This window comes from Pyxicephalus adspersus, chromosome 8 (genome assembly GCF_032062135.1).
Source record: "Pyxicephalus adspersus chromosome 8, UCB_Pads_2.0, whole genome shotgun sequence".
Lineage (NCBI taxonomy): Eukaryota > Metazoa > Chordata > Amphibia > Anura > Pyxicephalidae > Pyxicephalus > Pyxicephalus adspersus.
The window spans coordinates 69,293,529-69,319,856 of NC_092865.1; the positions used below are offsets into that span (position 1 = coordinate 69,293,529).

The window sequence follows — 26,328 nt, forward strand, 5'->3', positions numbered from 1 at the left end:
CTGGGGGTAGTTTCTTCACTTTTGAGTGACAGACGGCTCCCTGCGCATGCGTGGTCCAGATTCTATGCATTTAGTGGTCCATGAGCTCCAAAAGGTTGGGGACTACTGATTTAGATTGTTATAAGCAGAGGACCAGAACACCAACCAGGCAAGCTGTATTTTTCAGAACCAGATCAGAAATGGCGGTTAACGTAATCTGTAAGTGTAGATCCACATTAGGATGTATTCAGCTGATCCCAGCGAGATAATGTTGCCTTAAAAAAGGCCTACACCTATACACTGCTGGTTTAAGTATTATATACTAGAGTTTAATTGAGAATGGCATTTTGTGTGTTTTTAGGCTCTACTTTGCTGATGCCTTTAGGAAATCAAGGTGTGTAGCAATGTGTTTCTCAACCAGGGTTCCTCCAGAGATTGCTAGGTATTGTATTGCTTAAACAATGAGCAATCTGTGCCTTTCAGATCAGTATAACTAATGCCAATGATATTTTTGGCTATCTGTAAGGGTGACTTTTTTTTTTAACTGGCCAGCAATGAAAGAGACATTCTTTCCAGTGGGCACTCTGCTTATATACAGTAAACTGTGGATATAGTAATTATTGCAAGGTTCCCTGAAGATCTATCAAGGTTAAAAAAGACTGCTGTAGATTGTCATACATATATTCAGTTACAGCATAGGTCGGCAAACTCCGGTCTTTAGGCCGTATAAGGCCTAGCCGGTAGTTTGTTCCGGCCTAACACCCCCTGGCCGATCCAACCTAATCCCGGCCGGTAACCCGTGGCTCCGGAGCCGCAGGTTGCCGGCCAGATTTGCCAGGGGGCATTAGGCTGGAACAAACTAATGGAGCCGGAGCTCCAGAGCCGCATGAGGCTCTTGAGTCTCCCCTTGCTGTGGCACCCCTATTTACAGCGGCCAGCATTAACACTTCCGTTGCCGGGGTAAATAGGAAATACCCCTGAAGGGAAATCCATCTCCTCCGCAATGCATAGAGAGAAGAGGGATTTCCCTTCAGGGGCCGTTCCTGGTGGGGGCGGAGCCATTAGGGCGGGACTCGAGAGAGAGTTGGCCTAGTGTGCTCCTGCCCACCCCTGAAATGGCCTAGTGGCCACAAAAGTTTGCCTACCTCTGAGTTAAAGTATCCAACTATATATATAACTGTATCAACAAATCCAAAATCATATATGTCCTACACCCTTTACCCTGACAACCTATACTATGTTACAGCATGTATTAAGAAAGAAGAAATGAAGGGGTTTTATGGCTAAAGATTATAACTATGTATTCATGAGATTTGTTCATACATGATTACATACAATCAAATAATGCATCCAAGACCCATTGTATTGTCATGGAATTGGGATGTCAGTTCAATACTTTAAACACTACACAAGATAATCATGACCGTGTCAGTCTTTCACCCGATACGTTTCGCTTGTATTGGCTTCCTCAGAGGTAACGTTTGGACATATGTGTTCTACATGGTAAATAGGTACACACTGCATGTAAGAGGTAGGGATCAAAACATCATGACAGGATGTACAGTACATAGATATGTTGCATAAATATTGCATGTCATTAAATACTAAACACTACATACTATATATACATTCCGAGTAATATATATGCTAGAAAATTGAGTATATTGGTACTAATAGAATAATAAAATAAAAACAAATATAAAAATGTGTATATCTGTATAATATAGTGATCAATAAAAGAGGAACTTTGGAAAGGATTTCTTTACACAAGATTACAAGTGAAAAAAAGTATTTTCTAGCATTTATATTACTTGCAATGTTTAGTTTTCTTTCTGCTTTATATACAAGGCTACCATACCTCTAAACAGCACAGGGAGAAAGGAAACAGCTTCCCGTTATCTAACTGATGCATTGTTATAAAAGAACCACGTATGTGTGATAAATGTCATTTTTAAATCTCAATGGACTATCACTTTCTTTAAAAAAAAAAAAAGTTTCATATCCAGGTGTTTTACATTTGTGAATTGAAACTAATTGTGGTTTAAAGACAATGATAATGTTCCACATTAACGGAAAAAGATTCACTAATTAAATGTTTTGGAAGGAAAAGGTGAATGGCTGTTTAAGATGCTCAAGGGCACTTATTTATTAAGATGTTTAGGATACATAAGGAGATCTTAGGAGATATAAGTTTCATATATGGTGATGCAATGCGATGTTGTGTGGCTAGAAGCAACAGCATGAAGGTGACAACAGTCCCCAAGGTGGCATGGTTAATGGGTGGTAATGCCTTCGAGGACCTGCAACCTCTCATATTAACATATGAGTTGTGATGGGAAAGTTATTTTATTTTACAGAGATAATTTGTTATCATTGTGTTTATTTTAAAGTATGTTACATTGATAAGTTATGTGTAATAAAGTGGCTGTCTAAGCCATTTGACCCACATGTGTGTTGTTGCCGTGTGGTTATTGGGTATTGGAATGCAGGTTAGTTCGGGTCAGCTAGAGGAATCAGGACAGCAAATCTCCAATCTGCCCCTTTCAAGTACTAGGTTGTACTTATGTGACACAGGACATCTTTAGGAAATTCACTTTTACCCAGTGCTGAAAATCCCTGCACCAAATTACACATTCTAAGTATTAAACTGAAAAAAAGTAACTTCTTTTTCTAAAATGATAGGAATTGGAAGATGTTATCAACATGTAGGATGTAAAATCGCTAAAATCGCTATAGAAATGTGGAATGTCTGTGTTGTGTCAAGCAGTCAACATGTGATCTTTAAACACAAACATAAATACTTCCCCTTTTCATAAACACAAGCGATAATAATCTCAGTATAAATTTCATATCTATAAAGCCCCTTTGCTTTGTGGTTAACAGAAACCAAATAATTATGGGAAGCTGAAAGATAAAGGAGAAACAGTAACCTTTTGCTAAATAGATGCTTTAAATATGTCCTACTGAGCACCTGGAAACCCCCAGACCAATGAGTTCAGCAGGTTACATATCAAAATAAAGCTAGTAAACAACTTATTGTAGAAATGCATAAGTCTTTCTTCAAGTTGAAGTTTGTAATATTTTACACAGAGTAGATCCTCAGACCTAAAGTTATGAGAAAAATAAAGTATACCCAAGTCTTAAAATTAGGTCAGGTCTTGAAAAAACAACTTACCCCCAAGGTAGTGGGGTTAGGAAGTGGGGGAGGAAAAACTAGTTGGACTAGGAGAGCTGAGAGTTTAAATTCAGCCCTGGGTACTATTCTGTTAACAAATAATCTTTTATGGGAAGATGAGTAACACTTTATAGAACATGGGTACAGCAGATTTCAGAAAGTTAAAAAAAAATCTTTGGTACTGCATTCCATGTTCAAACCTTAATTAACATATCATTTGTTGATGATGACCCTGATAATTGTTTAACACCATACATAACTTTGAACTGAACATGTTTTACACATGCATTTTTTGGCAAGAAGTTCACTTAAAGCAGACCTAAACTCAACATTTTTACATTACATAGAATAATTGACAACCCATTCAAAATAAAGAAAATTATTTTTTTTTTTATAAGTGCAACACGGACACAATGCAGGCTGCAGCGCTGGGGCAATCAAAACTTAATGGGAGCACAGAGCCTACCGGGATACCTACGTTATGCATCCAGGGAATCTCTGGCTGCTCCTTCTGTGCATGCCTTGATCTTTACCTCCAAGGGGAAAGAGATGCCGATCTCCACATGCGCATTGGGATCGGCTATCTTTTTGCTATTCACAGCGGCTACATCACCCGATCTCACACCTGCGCAGTACGAGATCAGGTGACGGAGATAGAAGGCTGAAGAGAAGACAGAAGATGGCGGCACCTTGCATTTCCTCTGCTTCTCTCCATTACACAACCAGGGGTGACATCTCTACTAGAATAAGATCCTCCTGTCTGGACTGAATAGTATTCCAGTAACCATGACATAAGACATCAGCAGGAGGATGTAAGTTTAAAATTGGGAGAAGTGCAGGCTTAACTGTATAAGAAGGGTCCCACAGCAAAAGAGTGCACAAGAGGTTGACAACAGTCCTCCTTATCATTGGGTAAGTGTTGTCACCGTAAAACAGTAAGGGAAATTCAAAGAGTAGTAAGTGCATGGATTATCACAAAAGAAAAAAATTAATTACAAACAAATATCTATTAAGCATTATTTGCTTAACATAAATACCAGCATGGCTTTAAACTTCTCATTCGGGCTGCAAAATATCTGTATTCAACCACTTTAGCAAGTTTTCAATAAAAATGACAATGCAGACATATGTGACCCACATCAGTTTCGATAGACCCTGTAAAAAAAACAAAAAGTACTGTTGGTAGGGTGCCTCGATTTGGTGGATAGTTTACCATTGAAAGATGCCTGAAACATGACATTGGTGTAAGACTCAGAACAATAATGATCGCTTAGCAGAAGAACTTAATTCTCTTAGCAATAAAAGGGTAAATAGAGAAAAGAATGTTCTCTCTGCCTGAGCTTTTTTTTTTTTTAAAAAAAAAGAAAAATGTCTTGCAGCAGTCTTGTTTCACTATGATTCTTATTTTGCACAAGTAAGGTGACCATTGTGGAAAAGTTGAGGTTGGTGTGAGCGTCAGTACTGAGGGGGAGTCCCAGGCTCTGCTCTAGGGGAGGGGAACTTGGCTGCAAAATGTGCTTTTTCCTCCCACGCTTTGCTGGCCTTGAGTCTGTTTTCACAGTAACCTATGATGGCTGTTCAGTATTTATCTGTTCACCTTCTTAAGTGGGTCATCAAGGTGAGAAAGGAGGGGGGACATGAGTGGAGGATGGGGAGAAATACAGAAAATAATGAGAGAATGAAAAGTAAATGACTGAGTAGAAACTAAACAAATCAGGAAAAGAGTAAGTAGGGAACATTAAAATACTCAGATGGGTAGCCAAGTAGAAACAAAGCAGTGCATAGAGGAGGAGGAGGAAATGCCTAAAGGTTATTAAAGCGATGCAAAATGAATGACGGTAATGGAATGGCTTGGTGAATGACTGTAATGGAATGGCTTAGTGAATGACTGTAATGAAATGGCTAGTTGATTATTACAGTCATATAGAAAATTTGACCTATGCAAGCTACTTGTTTCTCGTGTACAATATTTAAAATTAGATGTACATTTGCGGTTAGTAATGTAGCAAAACCCACTAAACTTATTTTTTTTTTGTGAAGCTCTATTTTCATGTACAGTATATAATTATAAGTAACAGTGGTTGTTATCTAAAAAGCCATCACTGCAAGTTTACTTGGTCTTTTCCTTTTCCAGCAGCTGCAGAGAGGAACCCTCGTTCTATGTGCAGATCTGGTACTGTGCAGATTTCGAGCCAAAGTCTCAATGTCCATATTCTTCTCTTTTTACACCTTTTCCCTTGGCGAACTCAAATCCACCCTTGGTCTACAATACCTCCTTCTGACTTCTCTCCAACCCTGAATAACACAATCATTTACCCCAATCAGACAAGCAGTCTGAGAGCGGATCTATCATCACTTTTATACTTTATTCTTTACTATATACTATATTCTTTTTTTGTCTTGTTTTTCTAAATACTTTTTTCTTAAATCAAGGGGAGACCCCACCACTTCCGTCTTTACCGCTGGGTTGGTGGCCTATGACATGACATACTTATGTATGCCAACATATGATTACGTGCCGATCTCATGCATGCACAATGCAAGATTGGTGATGTAGGAAGAAGAACCTGGGAGACGATGGCAGTGCCTGGTGTTCAGTCTGCCCCAGGACAAAGAAGGAAGATGGGATGGTGCGGCACTGACTAGACTAGGATGATGACTTTTCCACTAGTACTGTGTATTTATTTTTAAATGATAGTTTCACTTTAAACCAGTGGTCGCCAACCTTTTCAGGTCGGACCACTAAATTTACCGGCTTGGAACGCCTATGGGCAGGGAGCCAGGTGACACTCAAAGGGGAAGAAAAACTTCCTCTTTAGTGATGTCATGATGCCAGAGCCTGCCCACTCTCCCATCGCAGGTCTGAGCCTGGGGGAATGTGTCCAGAGACACAACCCGTCCACTTCCCTAAGCCTGCGATTTGTATGGGGGACATGGTCTGTGGCTTTGACCGGTGTGCCCCCCCCAGCAGGGTCCTTCTCCTGACCTCACTCGGGGCGCATCGGCCAGAGCCACGGACCACCAAAATGTCCTCAGCGGTTGGCGAATGCTGCTTTAAACTACATCATAAGACCCTTTTCTATTCCAAGAGACCATCAGCGCTCTGCTAAATGCTAAATACAAGTCTTCGATCAGTAATGTCCACACCTGGATATAGGGTGCCGCAGAAGCTCCATGCCATTATCCTGAAGTCCCCATACAGAGCTGGTGTTGTGGCGAGGGCACATATATATGACACATATTCTAGGAGTGTTTCAGGATCAGATCCTTTTGGGAATCTGTTCACCAGATCAATTATCCCAAATTATCCCAAAATCCTATTGATACCCATATTCCGGTTATCCCATCTTTCTTCTTCATCACAATACCTTTTTGACTTCATTGTAAATCTCTTCTTGCCCGCCTATTGGATGCAGCTAAGGCTTGGAGGCCTTCTTCATTTACTCAATGATTTACTTGGATTAATGAGCCGTATCTTGTAAAAGACCTTACATGTCTGGGGGCACTGCCAAGGCCTTCTGTAGCAGATGGTTCTATTGGTCAGCTTGTGTTGCATGACTTGTTCCTGTTCTTTGTACTATTTTGGTTGATATATGTAACTGTTTATTTTATTGCTTATGCCTTGCTGTATCTCCTTCAATTCCCCCAATAAACATTTATAATACAATAAAGAATAATTAGAAAAATGGTTTACTTGATAAGGACCTCATTTAAGTTTGAGTGTTGTAATGCATTTCATATCTGCCATTACTAAAGCTGTTAGACAGTTTCTACCTGTCATCTTCCTGACCTGACATATTGAAGGTTCAGAAGATAATCCATATGAGGTCCCACAAATGATAATATCGCAACTGTCAGTATGAACCTGCTCTAGTAACAAAAGCAGTTATGCTGTCATTACACGGGTCAGGTTTTTAGCAGCTTCAATAATTATTGCCTATAAAATGTCAGAATTGCTTTTTTTTTTGGTTTACTAAAGACCCATGTCCACATGATTCTGAAGCATCTCAGACTTTCTTTTGGTGATATTGTCCTAAATATAATTATTTATTTACAATCCACAAGCAAAAAAATAAATAATCTTTATCTACTTAGATCAGTGCTAGTAGTTTAAAAAGATAAAACTATATATGGTATACTTTTATTCCATAGTTTACCTATGTATTAAATAATACATATTACAAATACAGTTCTGCTACAAAATTATTATCTAAAAACTAAAGCTAAAGCTTTCACTTTTGAGCTTTTTTCTCATTAAAAAAGTAAAAACAACGTAAAACAATGCAATACCTAGCAATCCCTGGAGGAACCCTGGTTGAGAAACACATTACAAAACAAGTAAAACAAAAATAAAACAAAAATAAAAACACATATTAATAATTTAGAAAATACAAGTAAACAAAACAATCATGAGATAATACCCAAAGGGAGTACATGGTACAAAAAGGAAAATAATGTATTTTTAATGGTTTCATAAGTGATCCATAGCTTTTCTCTTTTATATGCATTCATACTATGCAGCCTTTCCCTTAAAACACTTTTTTTCCCCATCCCCTTTGTGTTTGGGAGATTCCAGGTTTGCTGGATCACCCAGGTTCTCCCATGATAGTCTATCTTCTCCAGTCTTGGATAGCTTTGATAAATCAGGCATTACATTTACATGCTCTGTTGCCTTCTTTCCAGTACACAATGGTTGTGCTTTATTATTTCTTGCAGTAAAATTTTATGGGCCTGTGTTATGCTGCCATTCACCAGAAAGCACTTTCATTTCATCAGAAATCATAGTATTATTGTCATTGCATTATTCATAAAGTGACAAACAGCTGACATATTCATCACTCTTATGATGTTGATCAATGATTGCTGATCACTACTACAGCAAGGTGCCGATGATCACAGATAGTGTTCTCCACTTTTTAATAGGAAATAAATGAGTAAGGATAGTACTGTTTAAATTTGGCACTCACCTACTTAAAGCGGAACTAATCTAAAAATAAAAACAAAATCAATTACATTTACCTTTAATCCCACAGATGCCTCGATGGCACTGGTCCTTCCCATGTTCCGGTCCCGCACCGTCCTCGTCCCCATCTTCAATCTTCCCTCCTGTCTTTTTCCTTCATCACCCGATCTTGCACTGCGCATGTTTGAGATCCGGTGACATAGCCGCTGTTAGGGAAAAAAAGAAGAGAGCCGATCTCACTGCGCATCCTCTAGGAGGTAAAATGCCCCTTCTGTGCATACCCGAGGTTAAGGCACGGGCAGAAGGAGCAGCCAGAGCCTCTGCATTCCCATTAAGTCTTGATCTCCACAGCGATCTAGTATTTTATTACTATTTCTGTATAAATAGGTCAGCCATCACTTTAAACAATGCACTTCCTATGTAAGCTGTCTGTGGCTTGGTGCAATAACTTACTTGCCCTATCTTCACATTTTCTTTAATTAGAATAACAAAAAGTAATATCAAAAACAAATATCATGAATATAAAAAATGTTTGAAACACACAATCATGTAAAAAAAAAAAAAAATTTACTTTTAATAAAATTAAATGAAAAAAACAAAAATCAGCTTAAACAAGAATACATAAATAAATCAAAAATACTGAAAATGCAATAATTCAGTATACTGTATAGTAATATATTTTTCTAAAACACCTCCCTAGTGTGGTAAATTTTAAAACAGAGTCCAACGTCACATACCTATAGACAAAACCACATAAATATATTTTGTATTATTTTGTATTGGATTGGATACAGGACTTTGTATTGAATCCAATACAAAACATTTGAATTTCCTGCTACGACCCCCCTCGACGGGTGCATGCACGGACATCATCAGGAATCGCCGAGGGACGCGTATGCGAACGCCGGGTATTCTAATTCTTTCCAAAGTTCTGTACTTCCATGCAAAAAGTGTTAAATTTTTTGCATGAAAATTTATTTTAGATTGTAGGCTATAATTCACCGAATTACTCAATAATTACTTATAATTCACCGAATTACAACAAATTACCGCATAACTCACAGAAATATGTCCAAAATTTTATAAATTTAATAATAAAATTTTTTTTTATAAAACATAAAAAAAAAAAAATAGTGTATAATGTAATGCACAGTAGCTTATATAATATATATATATAATACAACTATTTATATATTATATAAAGATTTCTTTGTATTGGACTCAATACAGCTTTTTTGTTTTGAGTTCAATCCAAAGTTATTTGAATTTCCCGCCCCGCCTCCTCCCGCACCGACGCCACCGGGAAACCCCGGAGATTGTCACTGCACACGCCTGATGAAGAAAGAAGAGAGAAGACGTCTCCGGAGGAGCTGCGGGACAAGGTAAGTATTTTTTTTTCAGTTGTAATCCGATTGTCATACAATGTTGTATGACAATTGGATTGCAATATAACGCTTGTTTATATTTTTAGCTACCCCGACCTTGGTTCAGGGTAAACGATAGTAGCAAGTTTACTTACCCCGAACCAAGGTCGGGCTAACCGACAGGTGGTTAATTATTAATTCTGTAGTAAATAAAAAGTCATTATTATTATACAGCCTGTAGGTATGTGGGCCTACAATGTGAAGGTAACCATGGTGACATGTGTTTATGGTCACCTTATGATGATGTCACACAGTGGTTTGTCACCTTCAGCTATCGTGTAAGTGAAATATCTGGACATAATGGAGATGGCTTGGTAAGTCCATACACATTCCAAACATACCATAACGTAGACGGCAAGGTGTGATAATGTAGTGCAGAAATTGTGCTAATATTCTATTTGTGATATGAAATGTTTTGAATGACATTTTCGTGGTCACATGACCCAGTTCTGGCCGAATCCACGTTTACCCCACTCTCAGTCAGTTAGCTGCCATCTATTATATTGAGTAGTAGGGTTTACATTTGTAGGAGAACTAAGGTTTAAGTTTGTATATTCAGGCAGGAAAGAGACAGGAGATGTGTGTTACTTGCCTGACCGCTCTTGCAAAAGGCTGAGCTGTCCATACTCAGCATCATCTTTGTATGCCAGGGAATTCTGACATTCACAACTTTCCTTGCATGTACCAGGATGAACAAACTCCCACATGCCTGCACAGGGGTTGCATTATTCTGGCATGGGTAATCAAGATGGCCAAAGATCATCCAGAAGAAAAACCGAACTAGATGGTGGCGCCCGACGCTGGAACCAGGTGAGTCGGCCTGGGTTTAGTTCTGTTTTAAGAAGAAGGTAAAACTCTCTATGAACTTAGAATTCAAAGCATCCAAAGAATTCAAAAGATCTTATTGATGCAAAGGGATCAAAAATACCTATATTGGTACCTGGAAGCACAAAAAAGCCCCTGCAATTCAACAATAGTGTTGGCAAAACCTTTACATACCCCCCCTGCATTATTCCTACTGAATAAACCCCATGACAGTAAGGTTAAGTGTTGTATAGGGGTAACTGTGTAAGTTTAATTCCTGAATACAGGTATATATTTACTTTTATCATACTGCCTTTGTTTGTACCTGGCTTTTATTTATGCCGCTTGCTACTTACCAACACAGATTATACATGATGGTATAGAGAGAGATACAACACTAGCTCAGCTCATTTACCAGCTACAACAAGGGCAGTCATTTAAAAAAACTGTAGTGGCACCAAAAGCTTTGAAGCCCTTCCCATAGTCTAAGAAATGTTATAGCCACATGTATACCTCTGATGCATTAGGTCACTACTGTATATAGTGAAGAATGCTAACTTCCTTCATATCAGTGGCTTGAGCCTTTTTCATAGAAGTGGTGGAAGCCATTCCCAGGTGCGTAGCAAACTCCTTCTATGTGCCTAGGAGGCACACCTACTTACCCACCTACTAGATTGTAAGCTTTTCGGGGCAGGGTCCTCTCCTTCTGTATCACTGTCTGTATTAGTCTGCAACTTGCAAACCCTATTTAATGTACAGCGCTGCGTAATATGTTGGCGCTTTATAATAATAGCGCTGTTTATTAATAATAATAATAATATTATTAATAATAATAGGAGCTGCAAACTGCACTTCAGGTGTTCCCGAGGGGGAAAAGCAAACTGGTGGACAAAAAGATTTATCAACTTCTGGAACTACATAGCAATCCGTGTCAACCACAGCTAAAACCGCATACAAAAGTGCACAAGTAAGCAAAGCCCGGATATGCAAAACAAACCCATAAGTCAAGAGTCAGGAGCAGGAGTTTTTCCTATATTTTTGTCCCCAAATGCTATCTAAAAAATTGGTGAAGTAGATCTAATTGTAGTCACTAAAATCTAATAAATCATTTAACATATATAGGAACATAGTAAATTAGGTTGAAAAAAGACATAAGGTTCAAACACTAGGGAAATAAACATATCCCATTTATAAAACTCTACAGATCCAGAGGAAGGCAAAAAAAAACCTGGGAACAATTTTCTCCAACAGGGGGAAAAAATTTTCCTTCCTGATTCCATGAGGCAATCAGATGTTCTTTGGATCAACAGTCGCTGTTTTTTATGATCAACAGTCAACAGTCTTTTGTTATTTAAAAGGTGTTTTTTAATGGTTTTAAATCTGCAGCTTACATTAAAATATGAACACATCCTCATATGGGGTGAATCTGGTTTAGTGTTGTCATTCTGTCTCATGCATCCCTACCGCAAATACCCAAAGTAAAACCCATTGGGCAGTCATTTGACACCATTGTGACTATCATTCCAGAGCAATTTTATCTATCAGTTATGGGTTGACAACTGTCTTTGAGTTGTTCACATGCATTGTTACCCAGTCCTATGTGCTTCTTATGGTGCTAACACCCCCTGGGCAGGCATAGTACACCATTGCCACTATCAGTCCAGAGCAATGATGTGCAGCTGAAGCTGGAGTTAGTGCATGTAGACAGGAAACGACAATGAAAAAGGTAAAATTAGCAGTACTCAGATTGAAAAAAGGCAAAAAGTAATGATGAAACAGTGTTTTGTGGATAGAAAAAAAGGAAGTTGTTTATGATACACACTGCTTATATAAACTAAAACACTACCACTTTGCCCCGGGGAAGGTTTTGTAACCTCCTCCGTCACTGTAAAACCCTTGAAAATAACTTGCTAATACTCCTATTTATCTTTGCAGGAAACTTGGGAAGAAAGTCCCTGTGAAGCCAAACCAGAAATACATATTTTGGAGAGGAAAGCTTGGAGAGACGGTAATTATTACAATATGCTTCCTTTTAATCAAATGTAAAGTATGCTTAACATATTTGCACATTATGACTTGCTTACCCTAATATTTGCCTCCCTTATTGATGGGATCTCGTACGCTTTCATCTTCTCCCAGTCTTGCTCCAAATTTGGAGTCTTCAGCCACCTTGACGGGTCAGACCAGATTGATAAAACTCCCCTGTGAACACATTAGTTAGTTAGTTAGTTAGTTAGTTAGTTAGTTAGTTTGTCTCCAACAGAGGCCCTGGTTTACTAAAGCTCTCCAAGGCTGGAGAGAATACACTTCCAGAAGTGAAGTTGAGTGATCCAAAAATCATTAGCTATTTGCCAGCAAACGTTTTGAATCTTGGACCAGATCCATTCCAGGTTTGCTGTATCACCCAGCTTCACCGATGAAAGTATATTCTCTCCAGCCTTGGAGAGCTTTAATAAATCAGGGCCAGACTGTACACCGAGGTACACATGCTGACATGCAGACAGAAGCATTCATAGTGAAATAAGATTCCAATGATATTACCATTACATGAAAATCCACTAAAAATAAACTAGCATTAATCTCATATCAATAATGAGGAGTTTCTTTCATTATTGCAATTAACATTTTTAGGACACATGATATAAAAATCACATATTGGCCCTGATGTATCAAAGCTTTCCAAGACTTGAAAAGATGGACTATCATAGGAGAACCAGCAAACCTAGAATGGATCCGGTCCATAATTAAAACATTTTGCCAAATAGGATAAGTCACCCAGATTCACCCATGCTAGTCTATATTCTCCAAGGTTAGAGAGATTTATTAAAACAGGCCCATTGAGTAGTACAGCCAGGATAGGAATGACAAGTCTAAAGTTTACTCAACACAAATCAGTTGTCATTTGCTCTTCCTATAGCTTCTGCAATATAAAAAAAATCCTATTAGGTTATTTTTCCTGTTTTAGTTCTGATAAGGAGATGTCCCTTAATTTCTTTTCTTTGGGACACAAAAAGATAGAAAGAGGAAATCTCCCCATAAATATTGGATAATTGTCAACAGAACGTTTGCCTTGTCAGAGGATATAACCTTACCCCTAGCTTAGCTTTAAAGATTAGAATTTCCACATACTTTATGTATTAGCCATAATGATCACCTCGTCATGGGATTTGATTTATGAAATGGACCTGGCCCATGTTTGAAAACATTTGCCAACTAATAGCAAATGTTTTTTAAAAAATCTGTTCTAGGTTTGTTGGATCACGCAGGTTCACCCATCTTTTTCAGTCTTGGAAATCTTTAAAAAAATCAGGCCCATAGGGTGATGGATCATCCCAAGAAAACCTAAAATGCACTAAAAATTTGACATGGGGTCTACTCGAAAATCGAAAGTCCAGGACAATGACTGTCAAGGTCATATGACCGGCTTCCTGTTTACTACAGAGGGGTTTTAGCAATATTATGCAGAGAACACTTCAAAGGACACCACAGGATCCACACTGTGCTGTGCATTAAAATAATATTACGTAAAATGCAGGAATGGTGTGAAGTTAAGACACAGTATGCTGCGGTTAGTGGTATCTGCTCTCTGTTTTGAATCCTCCGCTTAGTTTTCCCACATCCACAGTCAATGCACATGGGGATCGGCAAAACTCAGACATTTTTCTTTTGCAGAATTGCACAGCCCCTTAACATGGTCACCGAAACTGCTGGGTAGTGGAGGATAGCAGTATCATAGAAACATATTCTCTGTAAAAAAAAAATAATATAGTATTTCCAAAAGTAAAAATTGAAGTATACAGAGAAAAACACATTTTTAAGCCACCTGTAACTTTTTATGTTCATTTTTAAGCTCTCTCTAATTTAGAGACTTTGCAGTCAAAAAAAAAAACAAAAAAAAAAACAGTTGACAAACAGTTCTACTGACTTCAATTTAACCTAAATTTATAGAAAAACTGCATTTTTTTTCACTTGAGATTTGTTCCCACTTGCCATCCTGATTAGTGTTGATGTTCGAATTCGGGTTGTCCCTATATTCGACCCGAATATGGCTGTTTGAATTCGGATAGACCCGACCCGAAAAACACGGGAATCGACAGCGAAAATTCGGGAAAAAAAAAGTTTAAAAAAAAAAAAAATAATCTTAAATGAATTTATTTGTATGTGTTTTTATTTTAACTTGTTTTTTTTTTCTATTTTTTACAGGTTATCCGACAAAGACATTATGAATCATAATGTCATTGTGGGATTCCCGGACCGTGGGAACTTTGCGGTCACAGCTAATTGAAAGCAGGTGCCTTCAATTAGCTGTAACCGCAGGCAATACGAGGGCAATAGGGGTTGAATGGAGATACTATCTCCATTCATACCTCTACTGCTCTGTGATTGGCTGAGAAATAGGAAACCCTGATGACAGCTACAGCATCATCAGGATTTCCCTTTCCTCAGCCAATCAGGGAGCAGAGCAATCAGCGGAGCTTTACTATGCTGACAGCTTTCTCCTTTACATGTCCCTCCCTGCATCGTTCAAACAATTGTATCTAGCGTGTGGACACTGTTGGTGGATTATATATGAACGATCATATTGTTACAGCATGTACAGAATTGTGCACAATATGATTGTTCAAGTATAATCGTGCATAATCATTGAGTATAATCGTGCATAATCATTGATCGGTCGTAATCGTTCATTTTCTAACAATAATTATTGGAAGTGTGTACCTAGCTTTAGCCTAATATTGATGTGACAAGTGCTCTTTAATATTCATGTGAAGTACAGGGGTATGTAATAGTGTTATGTCTCTTTTTAATGTATCTTTTTATGTATCCTTTTACAATGTATCTCTTTACAATGTATCTTTATGTATCCTTTTATAATGTATCTTTTTACATCTGTTTGGAGGCTGTAGAAGCTCTACACAGTGCTGAAAAAAAACCCAAATTTTTCCTCCCATTGACTTTAATGGTGTTCGATTTTGACATTCGACCACCTGAATAATTTTGCTCTATTCGAGCGAATAGCTGCCGAATCGAATAGTGAGCTATTCGACCAACACTAATCCTGACCCCCTTATCAATAATCATTGCAATACCATATTCAGGGACTTTGCAACTAACTTGACAACCAGCAGTTACAAAATGGTGAAGCAGAATAATTCTTAAGAAATGTATTTACGTAAATGATGAATATATGGTGAAAAACCACATGTTCATCTCTGCTCACGCATATTCATTTCTCCTCCTCTGCTCACGCATATTCATCCTCCAATTAACCCATACACAGTTACATTCTCACAAGAGATGTTTAAAAAAGATCTTGTGTAGCCAACCTAAAATTTAACATTTATTAAAATGATGTTTTTTCTTTTAGCTTTATATACCACAATGCAGCTCGGAGTTCGATTTTAGCTGTGACCCTTTTGATCCGGCTTATAATGCCCTGCATGACCCACACCTGAAAGAATTCTTTAACAAAAAAAATAAAAAACATCATCTTAGAACACATGGATTTTTAATACATCAGGATGACAAGGTAATTTTAATAATAAAATGAAGGCTTCACTCTTAATCTGCTCTAAATCTGTATTCTTGCTGCTCAGGGAACATGAATGGTGAGTATGTCAGACAGCCGGACAACAATCAAGCATGCTGCCAGCACAAGGTCTTTTATAACCCTTACTGGAGCATATAGTTTGCAATAAAAAATAAAAACAAACATATTTATTACTGTATATGCTATCAGTCTGAAATATAGTAACAAACAGAAGGTTCAGAATGCTCTTCATCCTAAAAAAAATTCATACACAAATACTTTATTAGGGCAAATTTAAAAAAAACACCACTACAGTTAAATACTATTAAGAATCTTTACCAAAGAGAATTACAAAAAGTAGGGGTGTTTTGAATGGGCAATGCACTTAATGTTCTTGTTCCAAACTTACAAATAACAAAGACAAATCATATACTGCAAGTTCCAGGGTTTTAAATAAATCACCCGTTTTTACAACCATGGTGTTTCTAACCTTTAGCTATACATAAATTCTCGAATCATATAGCATAACAATGGAATAACAATGACAGAAAAAAGAACGCTAGATGCCTCTTAACACGACGCGTTTCGCCTATTGGCTTCTTCAGGGTAATTGCTGAGGACGTTTAGGTTTATTCCAACTGACATTTGGAGTATGTTAATTTTCAGCAGGTAAAAGATTTTTAGGGCAGGTGGTGCTTTATTTTAATGGTTCTTTATAGATGTAGTGTTTCCAATAAGAAAGAGAATCAAGGTAGGGGGTGCCTTTAAAAAAATGGCAGCAGGTTGGGGTGGTGCAGAACAGCACAGCGAGAGGAAACACCCCTACTTTTTGTCATTCTCTTATGGTTATGATTCTCACTACAACTCACTTGAGTAGGGTGTGGCAAATTTATTAATATACTAGAGGGCACACTATACCCTCCCTTTTTGCAATATTTATTAAAAATATTTGATTTTTTAATACAATTAGTACAGATACTTGAGTTTCAGGCTCAGATGGTACAGACTAGGAACCCATTTATATGTTCTACATTGACATGCGTATCGTGTAGTCCTTTGTCGTTGGAAAGGATCGTGAAAGATCCTTTCCAACGACAAAAATTGAACGTGTGTACGCAGCTTTAGTGTAAAGATTTGCTGTTTCAAATCACACAAGTTTATGCATGTTGCCACAATGTATATCAAATGCAGTGTTTAAAAGGACTATACTGGTTCATGCACAAAGGATTTTAATTAGGTTTATTTTTATTTTGACAAGAATTTTCCAAGCTAGGAAGCCTATTAAGGGAAATGATCAAAATGAGCAGATTTTCAGCTTTACAAAACTACAAAATTTACAAAACTGCCTGGAAACCCTTAGTTTCTTCAGACACCAGGACTTACATATGAGTTGGCCAAAAATCCTAGCTTCTTGTCCATAAGAGACAATAAGATTAGCTAATAACTACACAAACCTCTTTGACAGTATACATGTCCATGTCCAACTTTGCACAAAGGCTGGATTTAGGATTTCTTCTCTGTGCTGTTCTAATAAAGTCATTGGAGGCGATGGATCGTCTTCTAAGCAAAGGACGGCTTGACTGATAATTAACATCAGGGTCTGGTAGTGATGCCCATCTCAAATGGTTACAACTTCTCTAGGACGCCATTATTATTTGTCATTACCCTGACCAATATGAGCCATCATATGGGGTTTTATCATCGAAAAAATGCTTTCATTTTTGACCAATAATTGAAGTTAGGATGCCCTTTTTCTGAAGGTGACCTTAGGTAACTAAGAACTATCCAACCTCATCAAAATGTCCTTTGGCCAAACTTCTGCAAAAATGGTCTGGTCCCGTGAGTGTTTTCTTTTGTGGAGACTAGGGATTAAAGAATACACTGTGCTGGTCCTGGCTTGTCTTGGGGAAACATTGGTAATCAGACAATAGGCTTATTTTGATAAATGAGCATCATTCACCATTTAAATTTAAATCACTATTTTCTGCAATTATACTTGAAGTAGTGATTTCTGAAGGTAACAAGAGTTATTGGTATAAATATATATATATATATATATATATATATATATATATAAGGATATATATATATATATATATATATATATATATATACATGTATTTTTTATTTACTTACCTTTTACCAATTTTCTTCTGGCATATCACATGGTATAAATATATATATATATATATATATATATATATATATATATATACATGCATTATTTATTCTGACTTTAGTAGGATTTAGGGTCTGTTAGAGACTACCTAATCTTCACCCAATACACACAGAAAGGGCCCCAGCTACAAACGGTCATAAAACATCTGCATGCACTCTCATTCCAGGGACTGACCGGCTATTTCCAGTAGATTCAATAAAATACAGGGATAGAAAGCTTCTCTTATGAACATTGTATAGCTACATTGCATTGTACTGTCACCTTATTAGATCTAATACAACATTACCCTTGTTAAAATGTTTACCTTTTACATTTTAGGTACTTTGCTCATTAAAGGAGTTAAATGACTATAACAACTACTCTGTGAAGAAACTTAATGAACTTAATAGACATAATCAAAAGGAAAAAGTAAGTAAAGGTATACCTAGCAAAAAGATGCTGTTAAATGGCAAGATAAAAAAAGAGTCACATACAGCAATAGAATAAAAAAAAAAACAATCAAAATGAATGTATTAACAGCTTTTCCTCTGAGAATCCCACTTTATATTATGGCTTTCAGCCCTGTGGTGTTAAAGAAATATATAAACTATATTGGACTGGACTAACATAACATTTGTTGTATGATTAAAATACTTTGTTTGTAATTCACAGTAAATGTTTGTTGGTAACCTAATAAGAATATAGGAGAAGACAAAAGAGTGCTTTTTATGGCAATAAAAAACTAATATTTTACTTCAAGAATTGTCTAATTTCCCAATGCGTTTCGCTCAGTGCCTTCCTCAGAGGATTCAGAGGCTTGGATTGGTATTGGTTGTTGGTCATATAAGTGACATGAAAAAAATGGCTTTATGATGCTTTAAATATTTGAGTGTACACAGTTGTATTGCTTATTGTATTATGGTTAGTCTGAAGTCTGAAGATTCATTTCCACTATATTGGAAAATATATATTTAGAGTGAGTAGTAAAAGGCAAATGACCAGGTGATCAATTTTTGGCTTAGGGTTTAGAGTTTCCAGTTTAGGAGGGAAAGAAGTTATTCTGCTCAATGTGGAAACTGGATAATAAGTTCTGCAAGGGTTTCCCATTTACAATTACTTATTAAGTTCCAGTTATGAAGTTCTATCAATTATTAGTAGGCTCATTGTGGGACCTTCATTTTGACTATTTGAACTCCTACCATAGTTTTAGGTAGCCTCATGGAATGTTAGTGGGAAGTGGGAAGAATGGGATGTCTGCAGCCAGCTGACATTCCCTTTTGGTACCCCACTATCTCCTTGTTAGTAACCTACATTAAAATATCATTTGAGATTATTTCATTATTTGTGCTTTACTATGTTGAACGATTGTTCCTGATCAGTTGCACTAAGAATCATTATCCTTTAAAGTGTGTGCTTCTGCAATGTACAGCTTAGACTCTATTTCCTTTAGCTATAACTAGCTGTACAGCAATAGGGATGTACACATTATTTTGAACTGTCAAACATATGTTTTATACCTAAAGTGTCACTGTCACTGTCATTTGTTTTTATTGAATATTATAAAAAAATATTCTCTAGGGCCTGCAGTCTGTATCAAGTTGCAACTGCCAGTCCTGTTTAGTGCAGTGCAAGAGATCCAATTCAATACAGCTTTTTTAGATGACTTATGGATTCACCACAGCGGACAAGCAATTGTTCCCCCAACAGGTCCACTGTCAGTGAGTGGGGGCATTTCTACAGCTATGAGTGTAGGAAATACTGGTGGGGCTCTTACTGGCCTTCTAAATGGCCATTCACTCCCCCTCTAAATGTTAGGTTCTACTTTTCTACAGAGGGGAAAACAAATATTTTCCATGCTATATACTGTCTTATGTTATACTTATTGTCTCCGAATGATGAATGTCTCCCAAAAATTTAAGCTTAATCTACCTTTTTCAGGTTCACCTGGAAAAACAAGAAACCAATTTTATGGCAACTTGGTAAGTGTCTACCCTTTAATCATGATACTAAATAAATCTTCAAAGTTTACACACAATGATTGTGTATAGGGCCATAATGAGGCCTTTAATTTTTTTTAATTCTGCTGTGGGTTGTGATTAGCAGATTAGTATGTTGTATGATTAGTATGATTAGCAGATTAGTATGACGGTATAGATTAGTATGTTGTATTGTGCTGTGCCGCACAATACATCTATTGGCAAGGTATGTAGGGATGCTATGTGTTATCAATGCAGATTGATGCTTAAGGGAAGATTCTTCTCAGACTTTTTCTTTTAATTAATTCCATATTGGTCAAATTGATTTCTACACTATGTCTATTTCAGCAAAATTGCTGCTTTTATTAAAATCTGGCATGAAAATGTGATATTTATATATTTAATATTAATGACAAGCAGGGGACGTTTTAAAGCCACATAGGCAAGTGTTCCTTAAACTGACAAGCTTAACCAATTGTATGTAATACATAGGACTTACCTCCCACATATCCGCCTTTCTAAATAAGTCTAATTGCACTCAAAATACCAGTGGGCTCCATGCACCATTCCCCATCCAATTTGTCATGAAGAATTGGAAACACGAAAAGGCCCCTATAACCCTTGTCCCTAAAATGATTCCCCTTGGGAATATAAACCTTGATAATTATTCCTATATCTTCATATATCTGCATCAATAAGTAAAAAAATAACTGTTACTCTACCCTATAAGAAAAGTTATAAGCGTTGTCCTGTTTTGATAAAATATAAGGGGTCTGGTAATCCTGATCATCTACTTGTCCCCTTCTAGTAATGTTATCCCACTTTCTTAACTTACACATGCATTTTGTGTTATCGGATAGCTTATGCAGTAGTAGGGGGTTGAAGTGTGAAACCAGAAACAAAACACATTCATAATAAATGTACATATACATTTTTTTTATTGTGTGTAGTAAATTAAAAAAATTGCGGATTGAGATTAAGGCTGATGGTTTATTACCATGTAGAAGGACTGTCAATTCTCAGAATTACATTACAATGCTAGGAAATGGTTTGTTACGAATACCAAACACTGATTCGAGTTCACTTTACCATATTTTCATAGTTCTAACGGCACCAACAAAGGCCTTTTTATACAAGGCTATCAAATACAGCAAAAAAGCAAGTAAGGTATGCTCTTTAAATATATTTTTGATGTGGCCTTGCTGTAACAGTTATGTGGTTCATGTTGTCAAGATGTTTTGCAGAAATATCTGTATTTCTCTTGTCGTTCATATAACATTGCCATTTTACATTTACATAAAAACTTTTTCGGTATCTTCAACTTTCTTTTACGTAAGTCCCAGTAATATAAAAACCAGACATTGGGCTTCAATGAGTACAGTGCACAAGAGTGCCGATGCATGTTCTCAATGTGATCCTTTATACGTATATCATATAAGTATTACTTTGTTATCTTAAAAATGACAAAGTAAATACGAAATAAATAGGCCTATTGTAAACATGTACAAATTACTCAGTTCCATAAAGGCTAAAAAGGTCTGAGAGCTAAATGGCTTTAAACAAAGGTTTTGCTCTCGGCAAAACTTTTTTGGTGTTGTTTTTTTTGCTGATTTCTGCATTACTTTTTCTGCAACAACTTTAGTGAAATGTCAGCATCTATTTTTTAATATGTAATTTAATGTACCTATAAAATACTTCACTTTCCAATATACATAATTTTTGTTTTTCTTCTCAGGCTTTTTCTTCCCAAATCTCCTGCAAAAATAAATGGGTAAACAGAAGACTTTTGTCTGTTACTTATTGCACTAAACATGGTATATAAGTATAAAAGAAGCAACTTCCTGTTTCTAAAGATCCGAACTGCAGGTTTAGTCATTCAAATCCTAGCTTCACTACTTTACTACAGTGAGTCACTGACCTGGAACAAGCATACAAACTTCACTGATTGCATGTTTAAACTAAATTAGTAATTTACTAGGTTGGTAGCCCTGAAACCTGCTTTTAAAAAACAATGTATTATTGACAAACAAAATTCTATGCACCCATCATGTCTTTAACATTTTCCAGGAACACATAAGGAATTTCAGCTATAAGAAATTAAATGTTGTATACACAGAAATATTTAGGAACCCTTCAACCAACTTTTGATAGTTCTAGGCCAGTGGCCGCCAATCTTTGGGACCTCATTGACTACTAAAAATGCCCTTATATACATAATATAAAGTAACCAACCCAAATACCTCTGTACGGTTGCCCTGTATAGCAAACACCCTGGACAGTGGATCAGAAAGAACCAGTCAGCAGTCATGAGCCGAGCTCCACAAATAAATGTGACAAATGATGAACATCTATATCTGAATAAATAGATAAAATTAGGCTATATGAATTACTCCCAAACATATGTTTTCATTTTTATATGCCATTTACAGATGTCAAATAGTAATATAAACCTTGTTGGAGTAGAAAAAGAAATGAAATATAGATAAATAAAGCAACTATTTATAGTACACTGGTGTCAGCCCTACCCAACTTGCTATAAATGCTAACCATAGGAATCCATCAAATTAAAAAAAGTCTGAAGCAAAATTAGGGGGATGACTAACAAGAAGAGCTCTGTGCAAGCCAGTTAGTGACTTGGGATCCTTTAAAATACTGCTGTCCAGAGCTGCTGGGACCTCCTATGTGGTGTGGCATCTGACTGACAGCAGCTGACGACACGGCGCATAGCACAAGCTTCACACATGGCATCTTCATAGTGGAGTGCAAACCACTATGCTGCATGACCAGTTCTGCAGTTCTCTTCTTTAAGCCCTGTGCTGAGATACAGAGTATTGTATGGAGTATTTATAAAAAAGCCAGAGACGTGAGAATGGTCATACCATTTTTTGATAGTGATTGGAAAAGCTCACATTCAGTTTATTATCTGTTGTGTCAAACAAAATTATCATGCATAGTTCCAAGTTTTCCACTTCTGAGTATTTTGGGCCATTCACACCTCTGTGACTCCTTTTTACTCCCCTTCTATCCCAAAGTATACTTTACTTCTCCTTATTTGATTTACTTTTCCACTTTTATTATTCTACATTGTTTTTTTTTTTCTTGCCTTTTTTGGTATTTCTAGAGATTACTGTCTATACAAATCAGCTAATATTCTACTAAACCCATGTGAGTTAGTACTGCCTGGAACAGCAGGGAAGTGGGGAGAGGCCCACAAAAGCTTGTCCTGAAAATTTAATTGTGTATATATAAAAAAAAATATCATGAACTCAGGAGCAAACTTTCACAAAACAGTGGTCCAATTTTCTCTAACGGGAAATAGTTCCTTCCTGATTACCAAAGATAATTAAATATACCCTGGATCAACAGTCCTGAGTGCTATTACTTATAAATGTAAATCATTATTCGTCTATGCTCAGGATTGAAACATTTCCAGTTGAAATGATTCCAATAAAAGCGATTGAAAAATTTGCGACGGAATTCAAATTTTGTTTCAAATGTGCTGTTTGTGCTGTTTGTGGTGGTGGGGCTAGGATGGTTGTTGGTGGTTGTGGTGCAAATTCTCATTGGCATCAAGAACGGGTGGTGGAAACACATCGTCAATCCAGATGGCAAAATTCAAACAGTTCTGGGCATATAGTTAAGGTACATAAATAAAGTTAAATAAACTGGTACTTTGGGCATGTTAGATACCACCCGGCTATGTGATCCTTAAATCCATCGCCCTCATGCTGCTGCAGATTAGAATTATTAGCCATAAATATTTGTACTGTTGCTGCTAGGTCTGTCAGTGCTAGCTCGGATAAAAGGAGCTAAGAAGAGATGCAGTAGAGAATGGAAAGCTGCCTACTGATGAGATTGCTCAATGGTATATACAACTTGCTATAAATCTGCCTCCATTGAACCAACTGCAGGCCTTCATCTTCTTTCCCTTTCTCAGAGTGAACCCAATAGATGTCTACTAGACTAATATCTTGTATCACCTGGTAGCATTATACCTAACATATGTTTCCCCAGTAGTAACTCCTGTTCTTCCTCCTCATCCTCTTAATAAAGCCCACCTCCTTCACCTATGGTCACACTTTTACCAGTTTAGATTACTGCTTTGGCCTCTTCCAGTTATATTCTGCATTTGATGAAGGACTACAGAGTTACAAGATGGTAACTTGTTCCATCCAGACAAGATCTAACATTTGATTCCCAATAGAAGGCTTTCCAACGTACAAAACATTTTTTTGTATGGAGTATGTAATGGTAACAACAATGTCAAGCGTTTTTTGCTGTCTGTGTCCTTGCTGGGGACATTCACCTTATATGTCTTCAAGTAGCCATTGTCACCAGTACTGGAAGTGAAAGAACATTTTGAGTTGGCACAGGAAAAGGAATATGGAGTAAGTCTACAAATGGGGAACATGTTGTGACCAATAAGAGAAGAATGTGCTTACTTGGAGAGGTTTTCTCTCACTTCTTGTGTTTATTGGATAGGAAGTTATTGGAAATCTTTCCAATGGAACAGAGATGTGCAAAACAAAATTAACAAGGTCTTAACAGTTACAATATCATACAAATCAAACCCTACACATAAAAACCAGATATGCTTTAACAACTTTTCCTTGATAAGGCCTACAACCTAATATCAATATGTCAGCCAAAAAGCGGCTTTAGACTTGTAGTGAATTATGATGTGCCTTTTCAGTGTTACAATGCTACAACACAAAAAACAAAATGAAAATTTAGACGAGTACAAAACTAGGTCACTTTCACGCTAATGCATAAATACGGCTTTCCTTTTTACCTCCTTTCACATCAACTGTGGTCACACTTTTAAATGTTGACATTGACCACTGCAGAAATGGCCAGTGCAGAATAGGAGCACACATTCTCGCTTTGGTCTCTTCCTGTTTATGTGGTTTATCTGAATAAAATATATTTATGTTTTTAGTGAAAATAAGCTATGCATTCAGCAAAAAGATATATAGCAATATATTACACTGCTTTTGCATGTGAAATGGCAGCATTACAATTTCTATAAAGTAGATAGAGATGTTTGAATTATTTAGCCACTTCTGTAGTACTCTGCTGCTTTGTACATATTAAAACGGGGTGAACAGTGGTGAACTGGACTTACAGGGCTCTGTTTATAAAACAAGAAATCTGACATTCCCTCAAACATTCCTTGATAGGAATCAATTACTGCCATTGAAACACATGGATAATTCTCAGAATTCTCAGAGAGAATGTCTGATCCTCTGTTTTATAAATACTCATATAAATACTCAACATAATAGCTCATAAAAGATAAGATTTGTCTTGTAAAAAAGGCTTTCTGAAACAAAAGCATGGGAATCCAGCAGTAAGCCACTTGCACCAGCCATTTGGCACAGTACAGTTTTTAGTGTAAAGAATTCCATTTTAGGAAAGTTAAACATGGAAACAAAGGGTCATGCTTACCTTAACCAGCTGTTAGTTACAAAAAAAAAGAATTGCCACAATCTGAAAATGCCTTGCACAAATCTGCAGTAGCTCCCATTCTTCTCTGCTATGACCTAATCAATGAGCAATGCTCTAATATTATTGGGTTGTGCTGGAGCTTACCTTCCACAATTTTTTGGACTCACAACGATGCCTTGTAAGTCAAATTGGAATGTGTTGAAGGTGGCAAGTATATTGAATCCTGTGGGACAATCTCAGGATTTTACCACTGTCCAGTAGTGTACATAACCTGTAGGCTGTCCCACAGGATCCAGGACACTGAGCAGTTTGCTAAACAGCATAATACTCATCCAGACAGGCCTGGAGTGAAACAGCGCAGGGAGGCATAGTGGAAGGCCTGCATGACTTGGGGGACAACGAGCAGGCAGTAAAGGGTAAAGAGATTTAGGTGGGGTTATGTAGGGGTTAGTTATGGGGGAGTGGTAGGGTGACGTATTGGTAGGGTGGAGTAAAAATGTTATAAGGTTAAGGAACAACAGGGGGTGGTCAATTGTTTGGTGGGACAGAGTAAAAAAAATGTTTTTCCACCCGCCTGCCTGTTTGTTTAGGGAGGTTGGTTTTGTTGCTGTAAGGTCCTCAAGGGAAGTTGGTTCTTTATAGTGGTATCAGTGGTGATTGTGTAATCTCCCAGACACTTCAAAATCCGGGGAATGTTCTACAGCAGGGGTCGGCAAACTCTGGCCTTTAGGCCAGATATGGCCTAGCCGGTAGTTCGTTCCGGCCTAACGCCCACTGGCCGATCCGGCTTAATGCCGGCCAGCAACTCACGGAGCCGCGGGTTGCCGGCCGGATCTGCCAGGGGCGTTAGGAACTATTGGAGCCCCTGGAG

General features: G+C 37.3%; 2 protein-coding genes across 4 annotated transcripts in view; one reads left to right on the forward strand and one right to left on the reverse strand.

Annotated features, from left to right (window-relative positions):
• LOC140337341 (uncharacterized) overlaps positions 1-26,328 on the reverse strand; it is a 151,823-nt gene that overhangs the window by 54,215 nt on the left and 71,280 nt on the right. For all 3 annotated transcript variants that reach the window (XM_072421060.1, XM_072421062.1, XM_072421061.1), the window contains 2 exons: positions 12,430-12,547; positions 8,174-8,323 (listed from right to left, as the gene is read on the reverse strand). In XM_072421060.1, coding sequence (XP_072277161.1) covers positions 8,174-8,323; positions 12,430-12,474 — 195 coding nt within the window. In that variant the 5' untranslated portion in view covers positions 12,475-12,547. The remainder of the gene's footprint in view (positions 1-8,173; positions 8,324-12,429; positions 12,548-26,328) is intronic.
• On the forward strand, positions 9,789-21,790 carry FSIP2 (fibrous sheath interacting protein 2). Its single transcript, XM_072421064.1, has 7 exons — positions 9,789-9,855; positions 12,281-12,353; positions 15,714-15,875; positions 18,373-18,462; positions 19,972-20,012; positions 21,112-21,176; positions 21,745-21,790. The coding sequence occupies exons 1-6, from the start codon at positions 9,842-9,844 to the stop codon at positions 21,173-21,175; spliced, it is 444 nt and encodes a 147-aa protein (XP_072277165.1). The 5' UTR covers positions 9,789-9,841; the 3' UTR covers position 21,176; positions 21,745-21,790.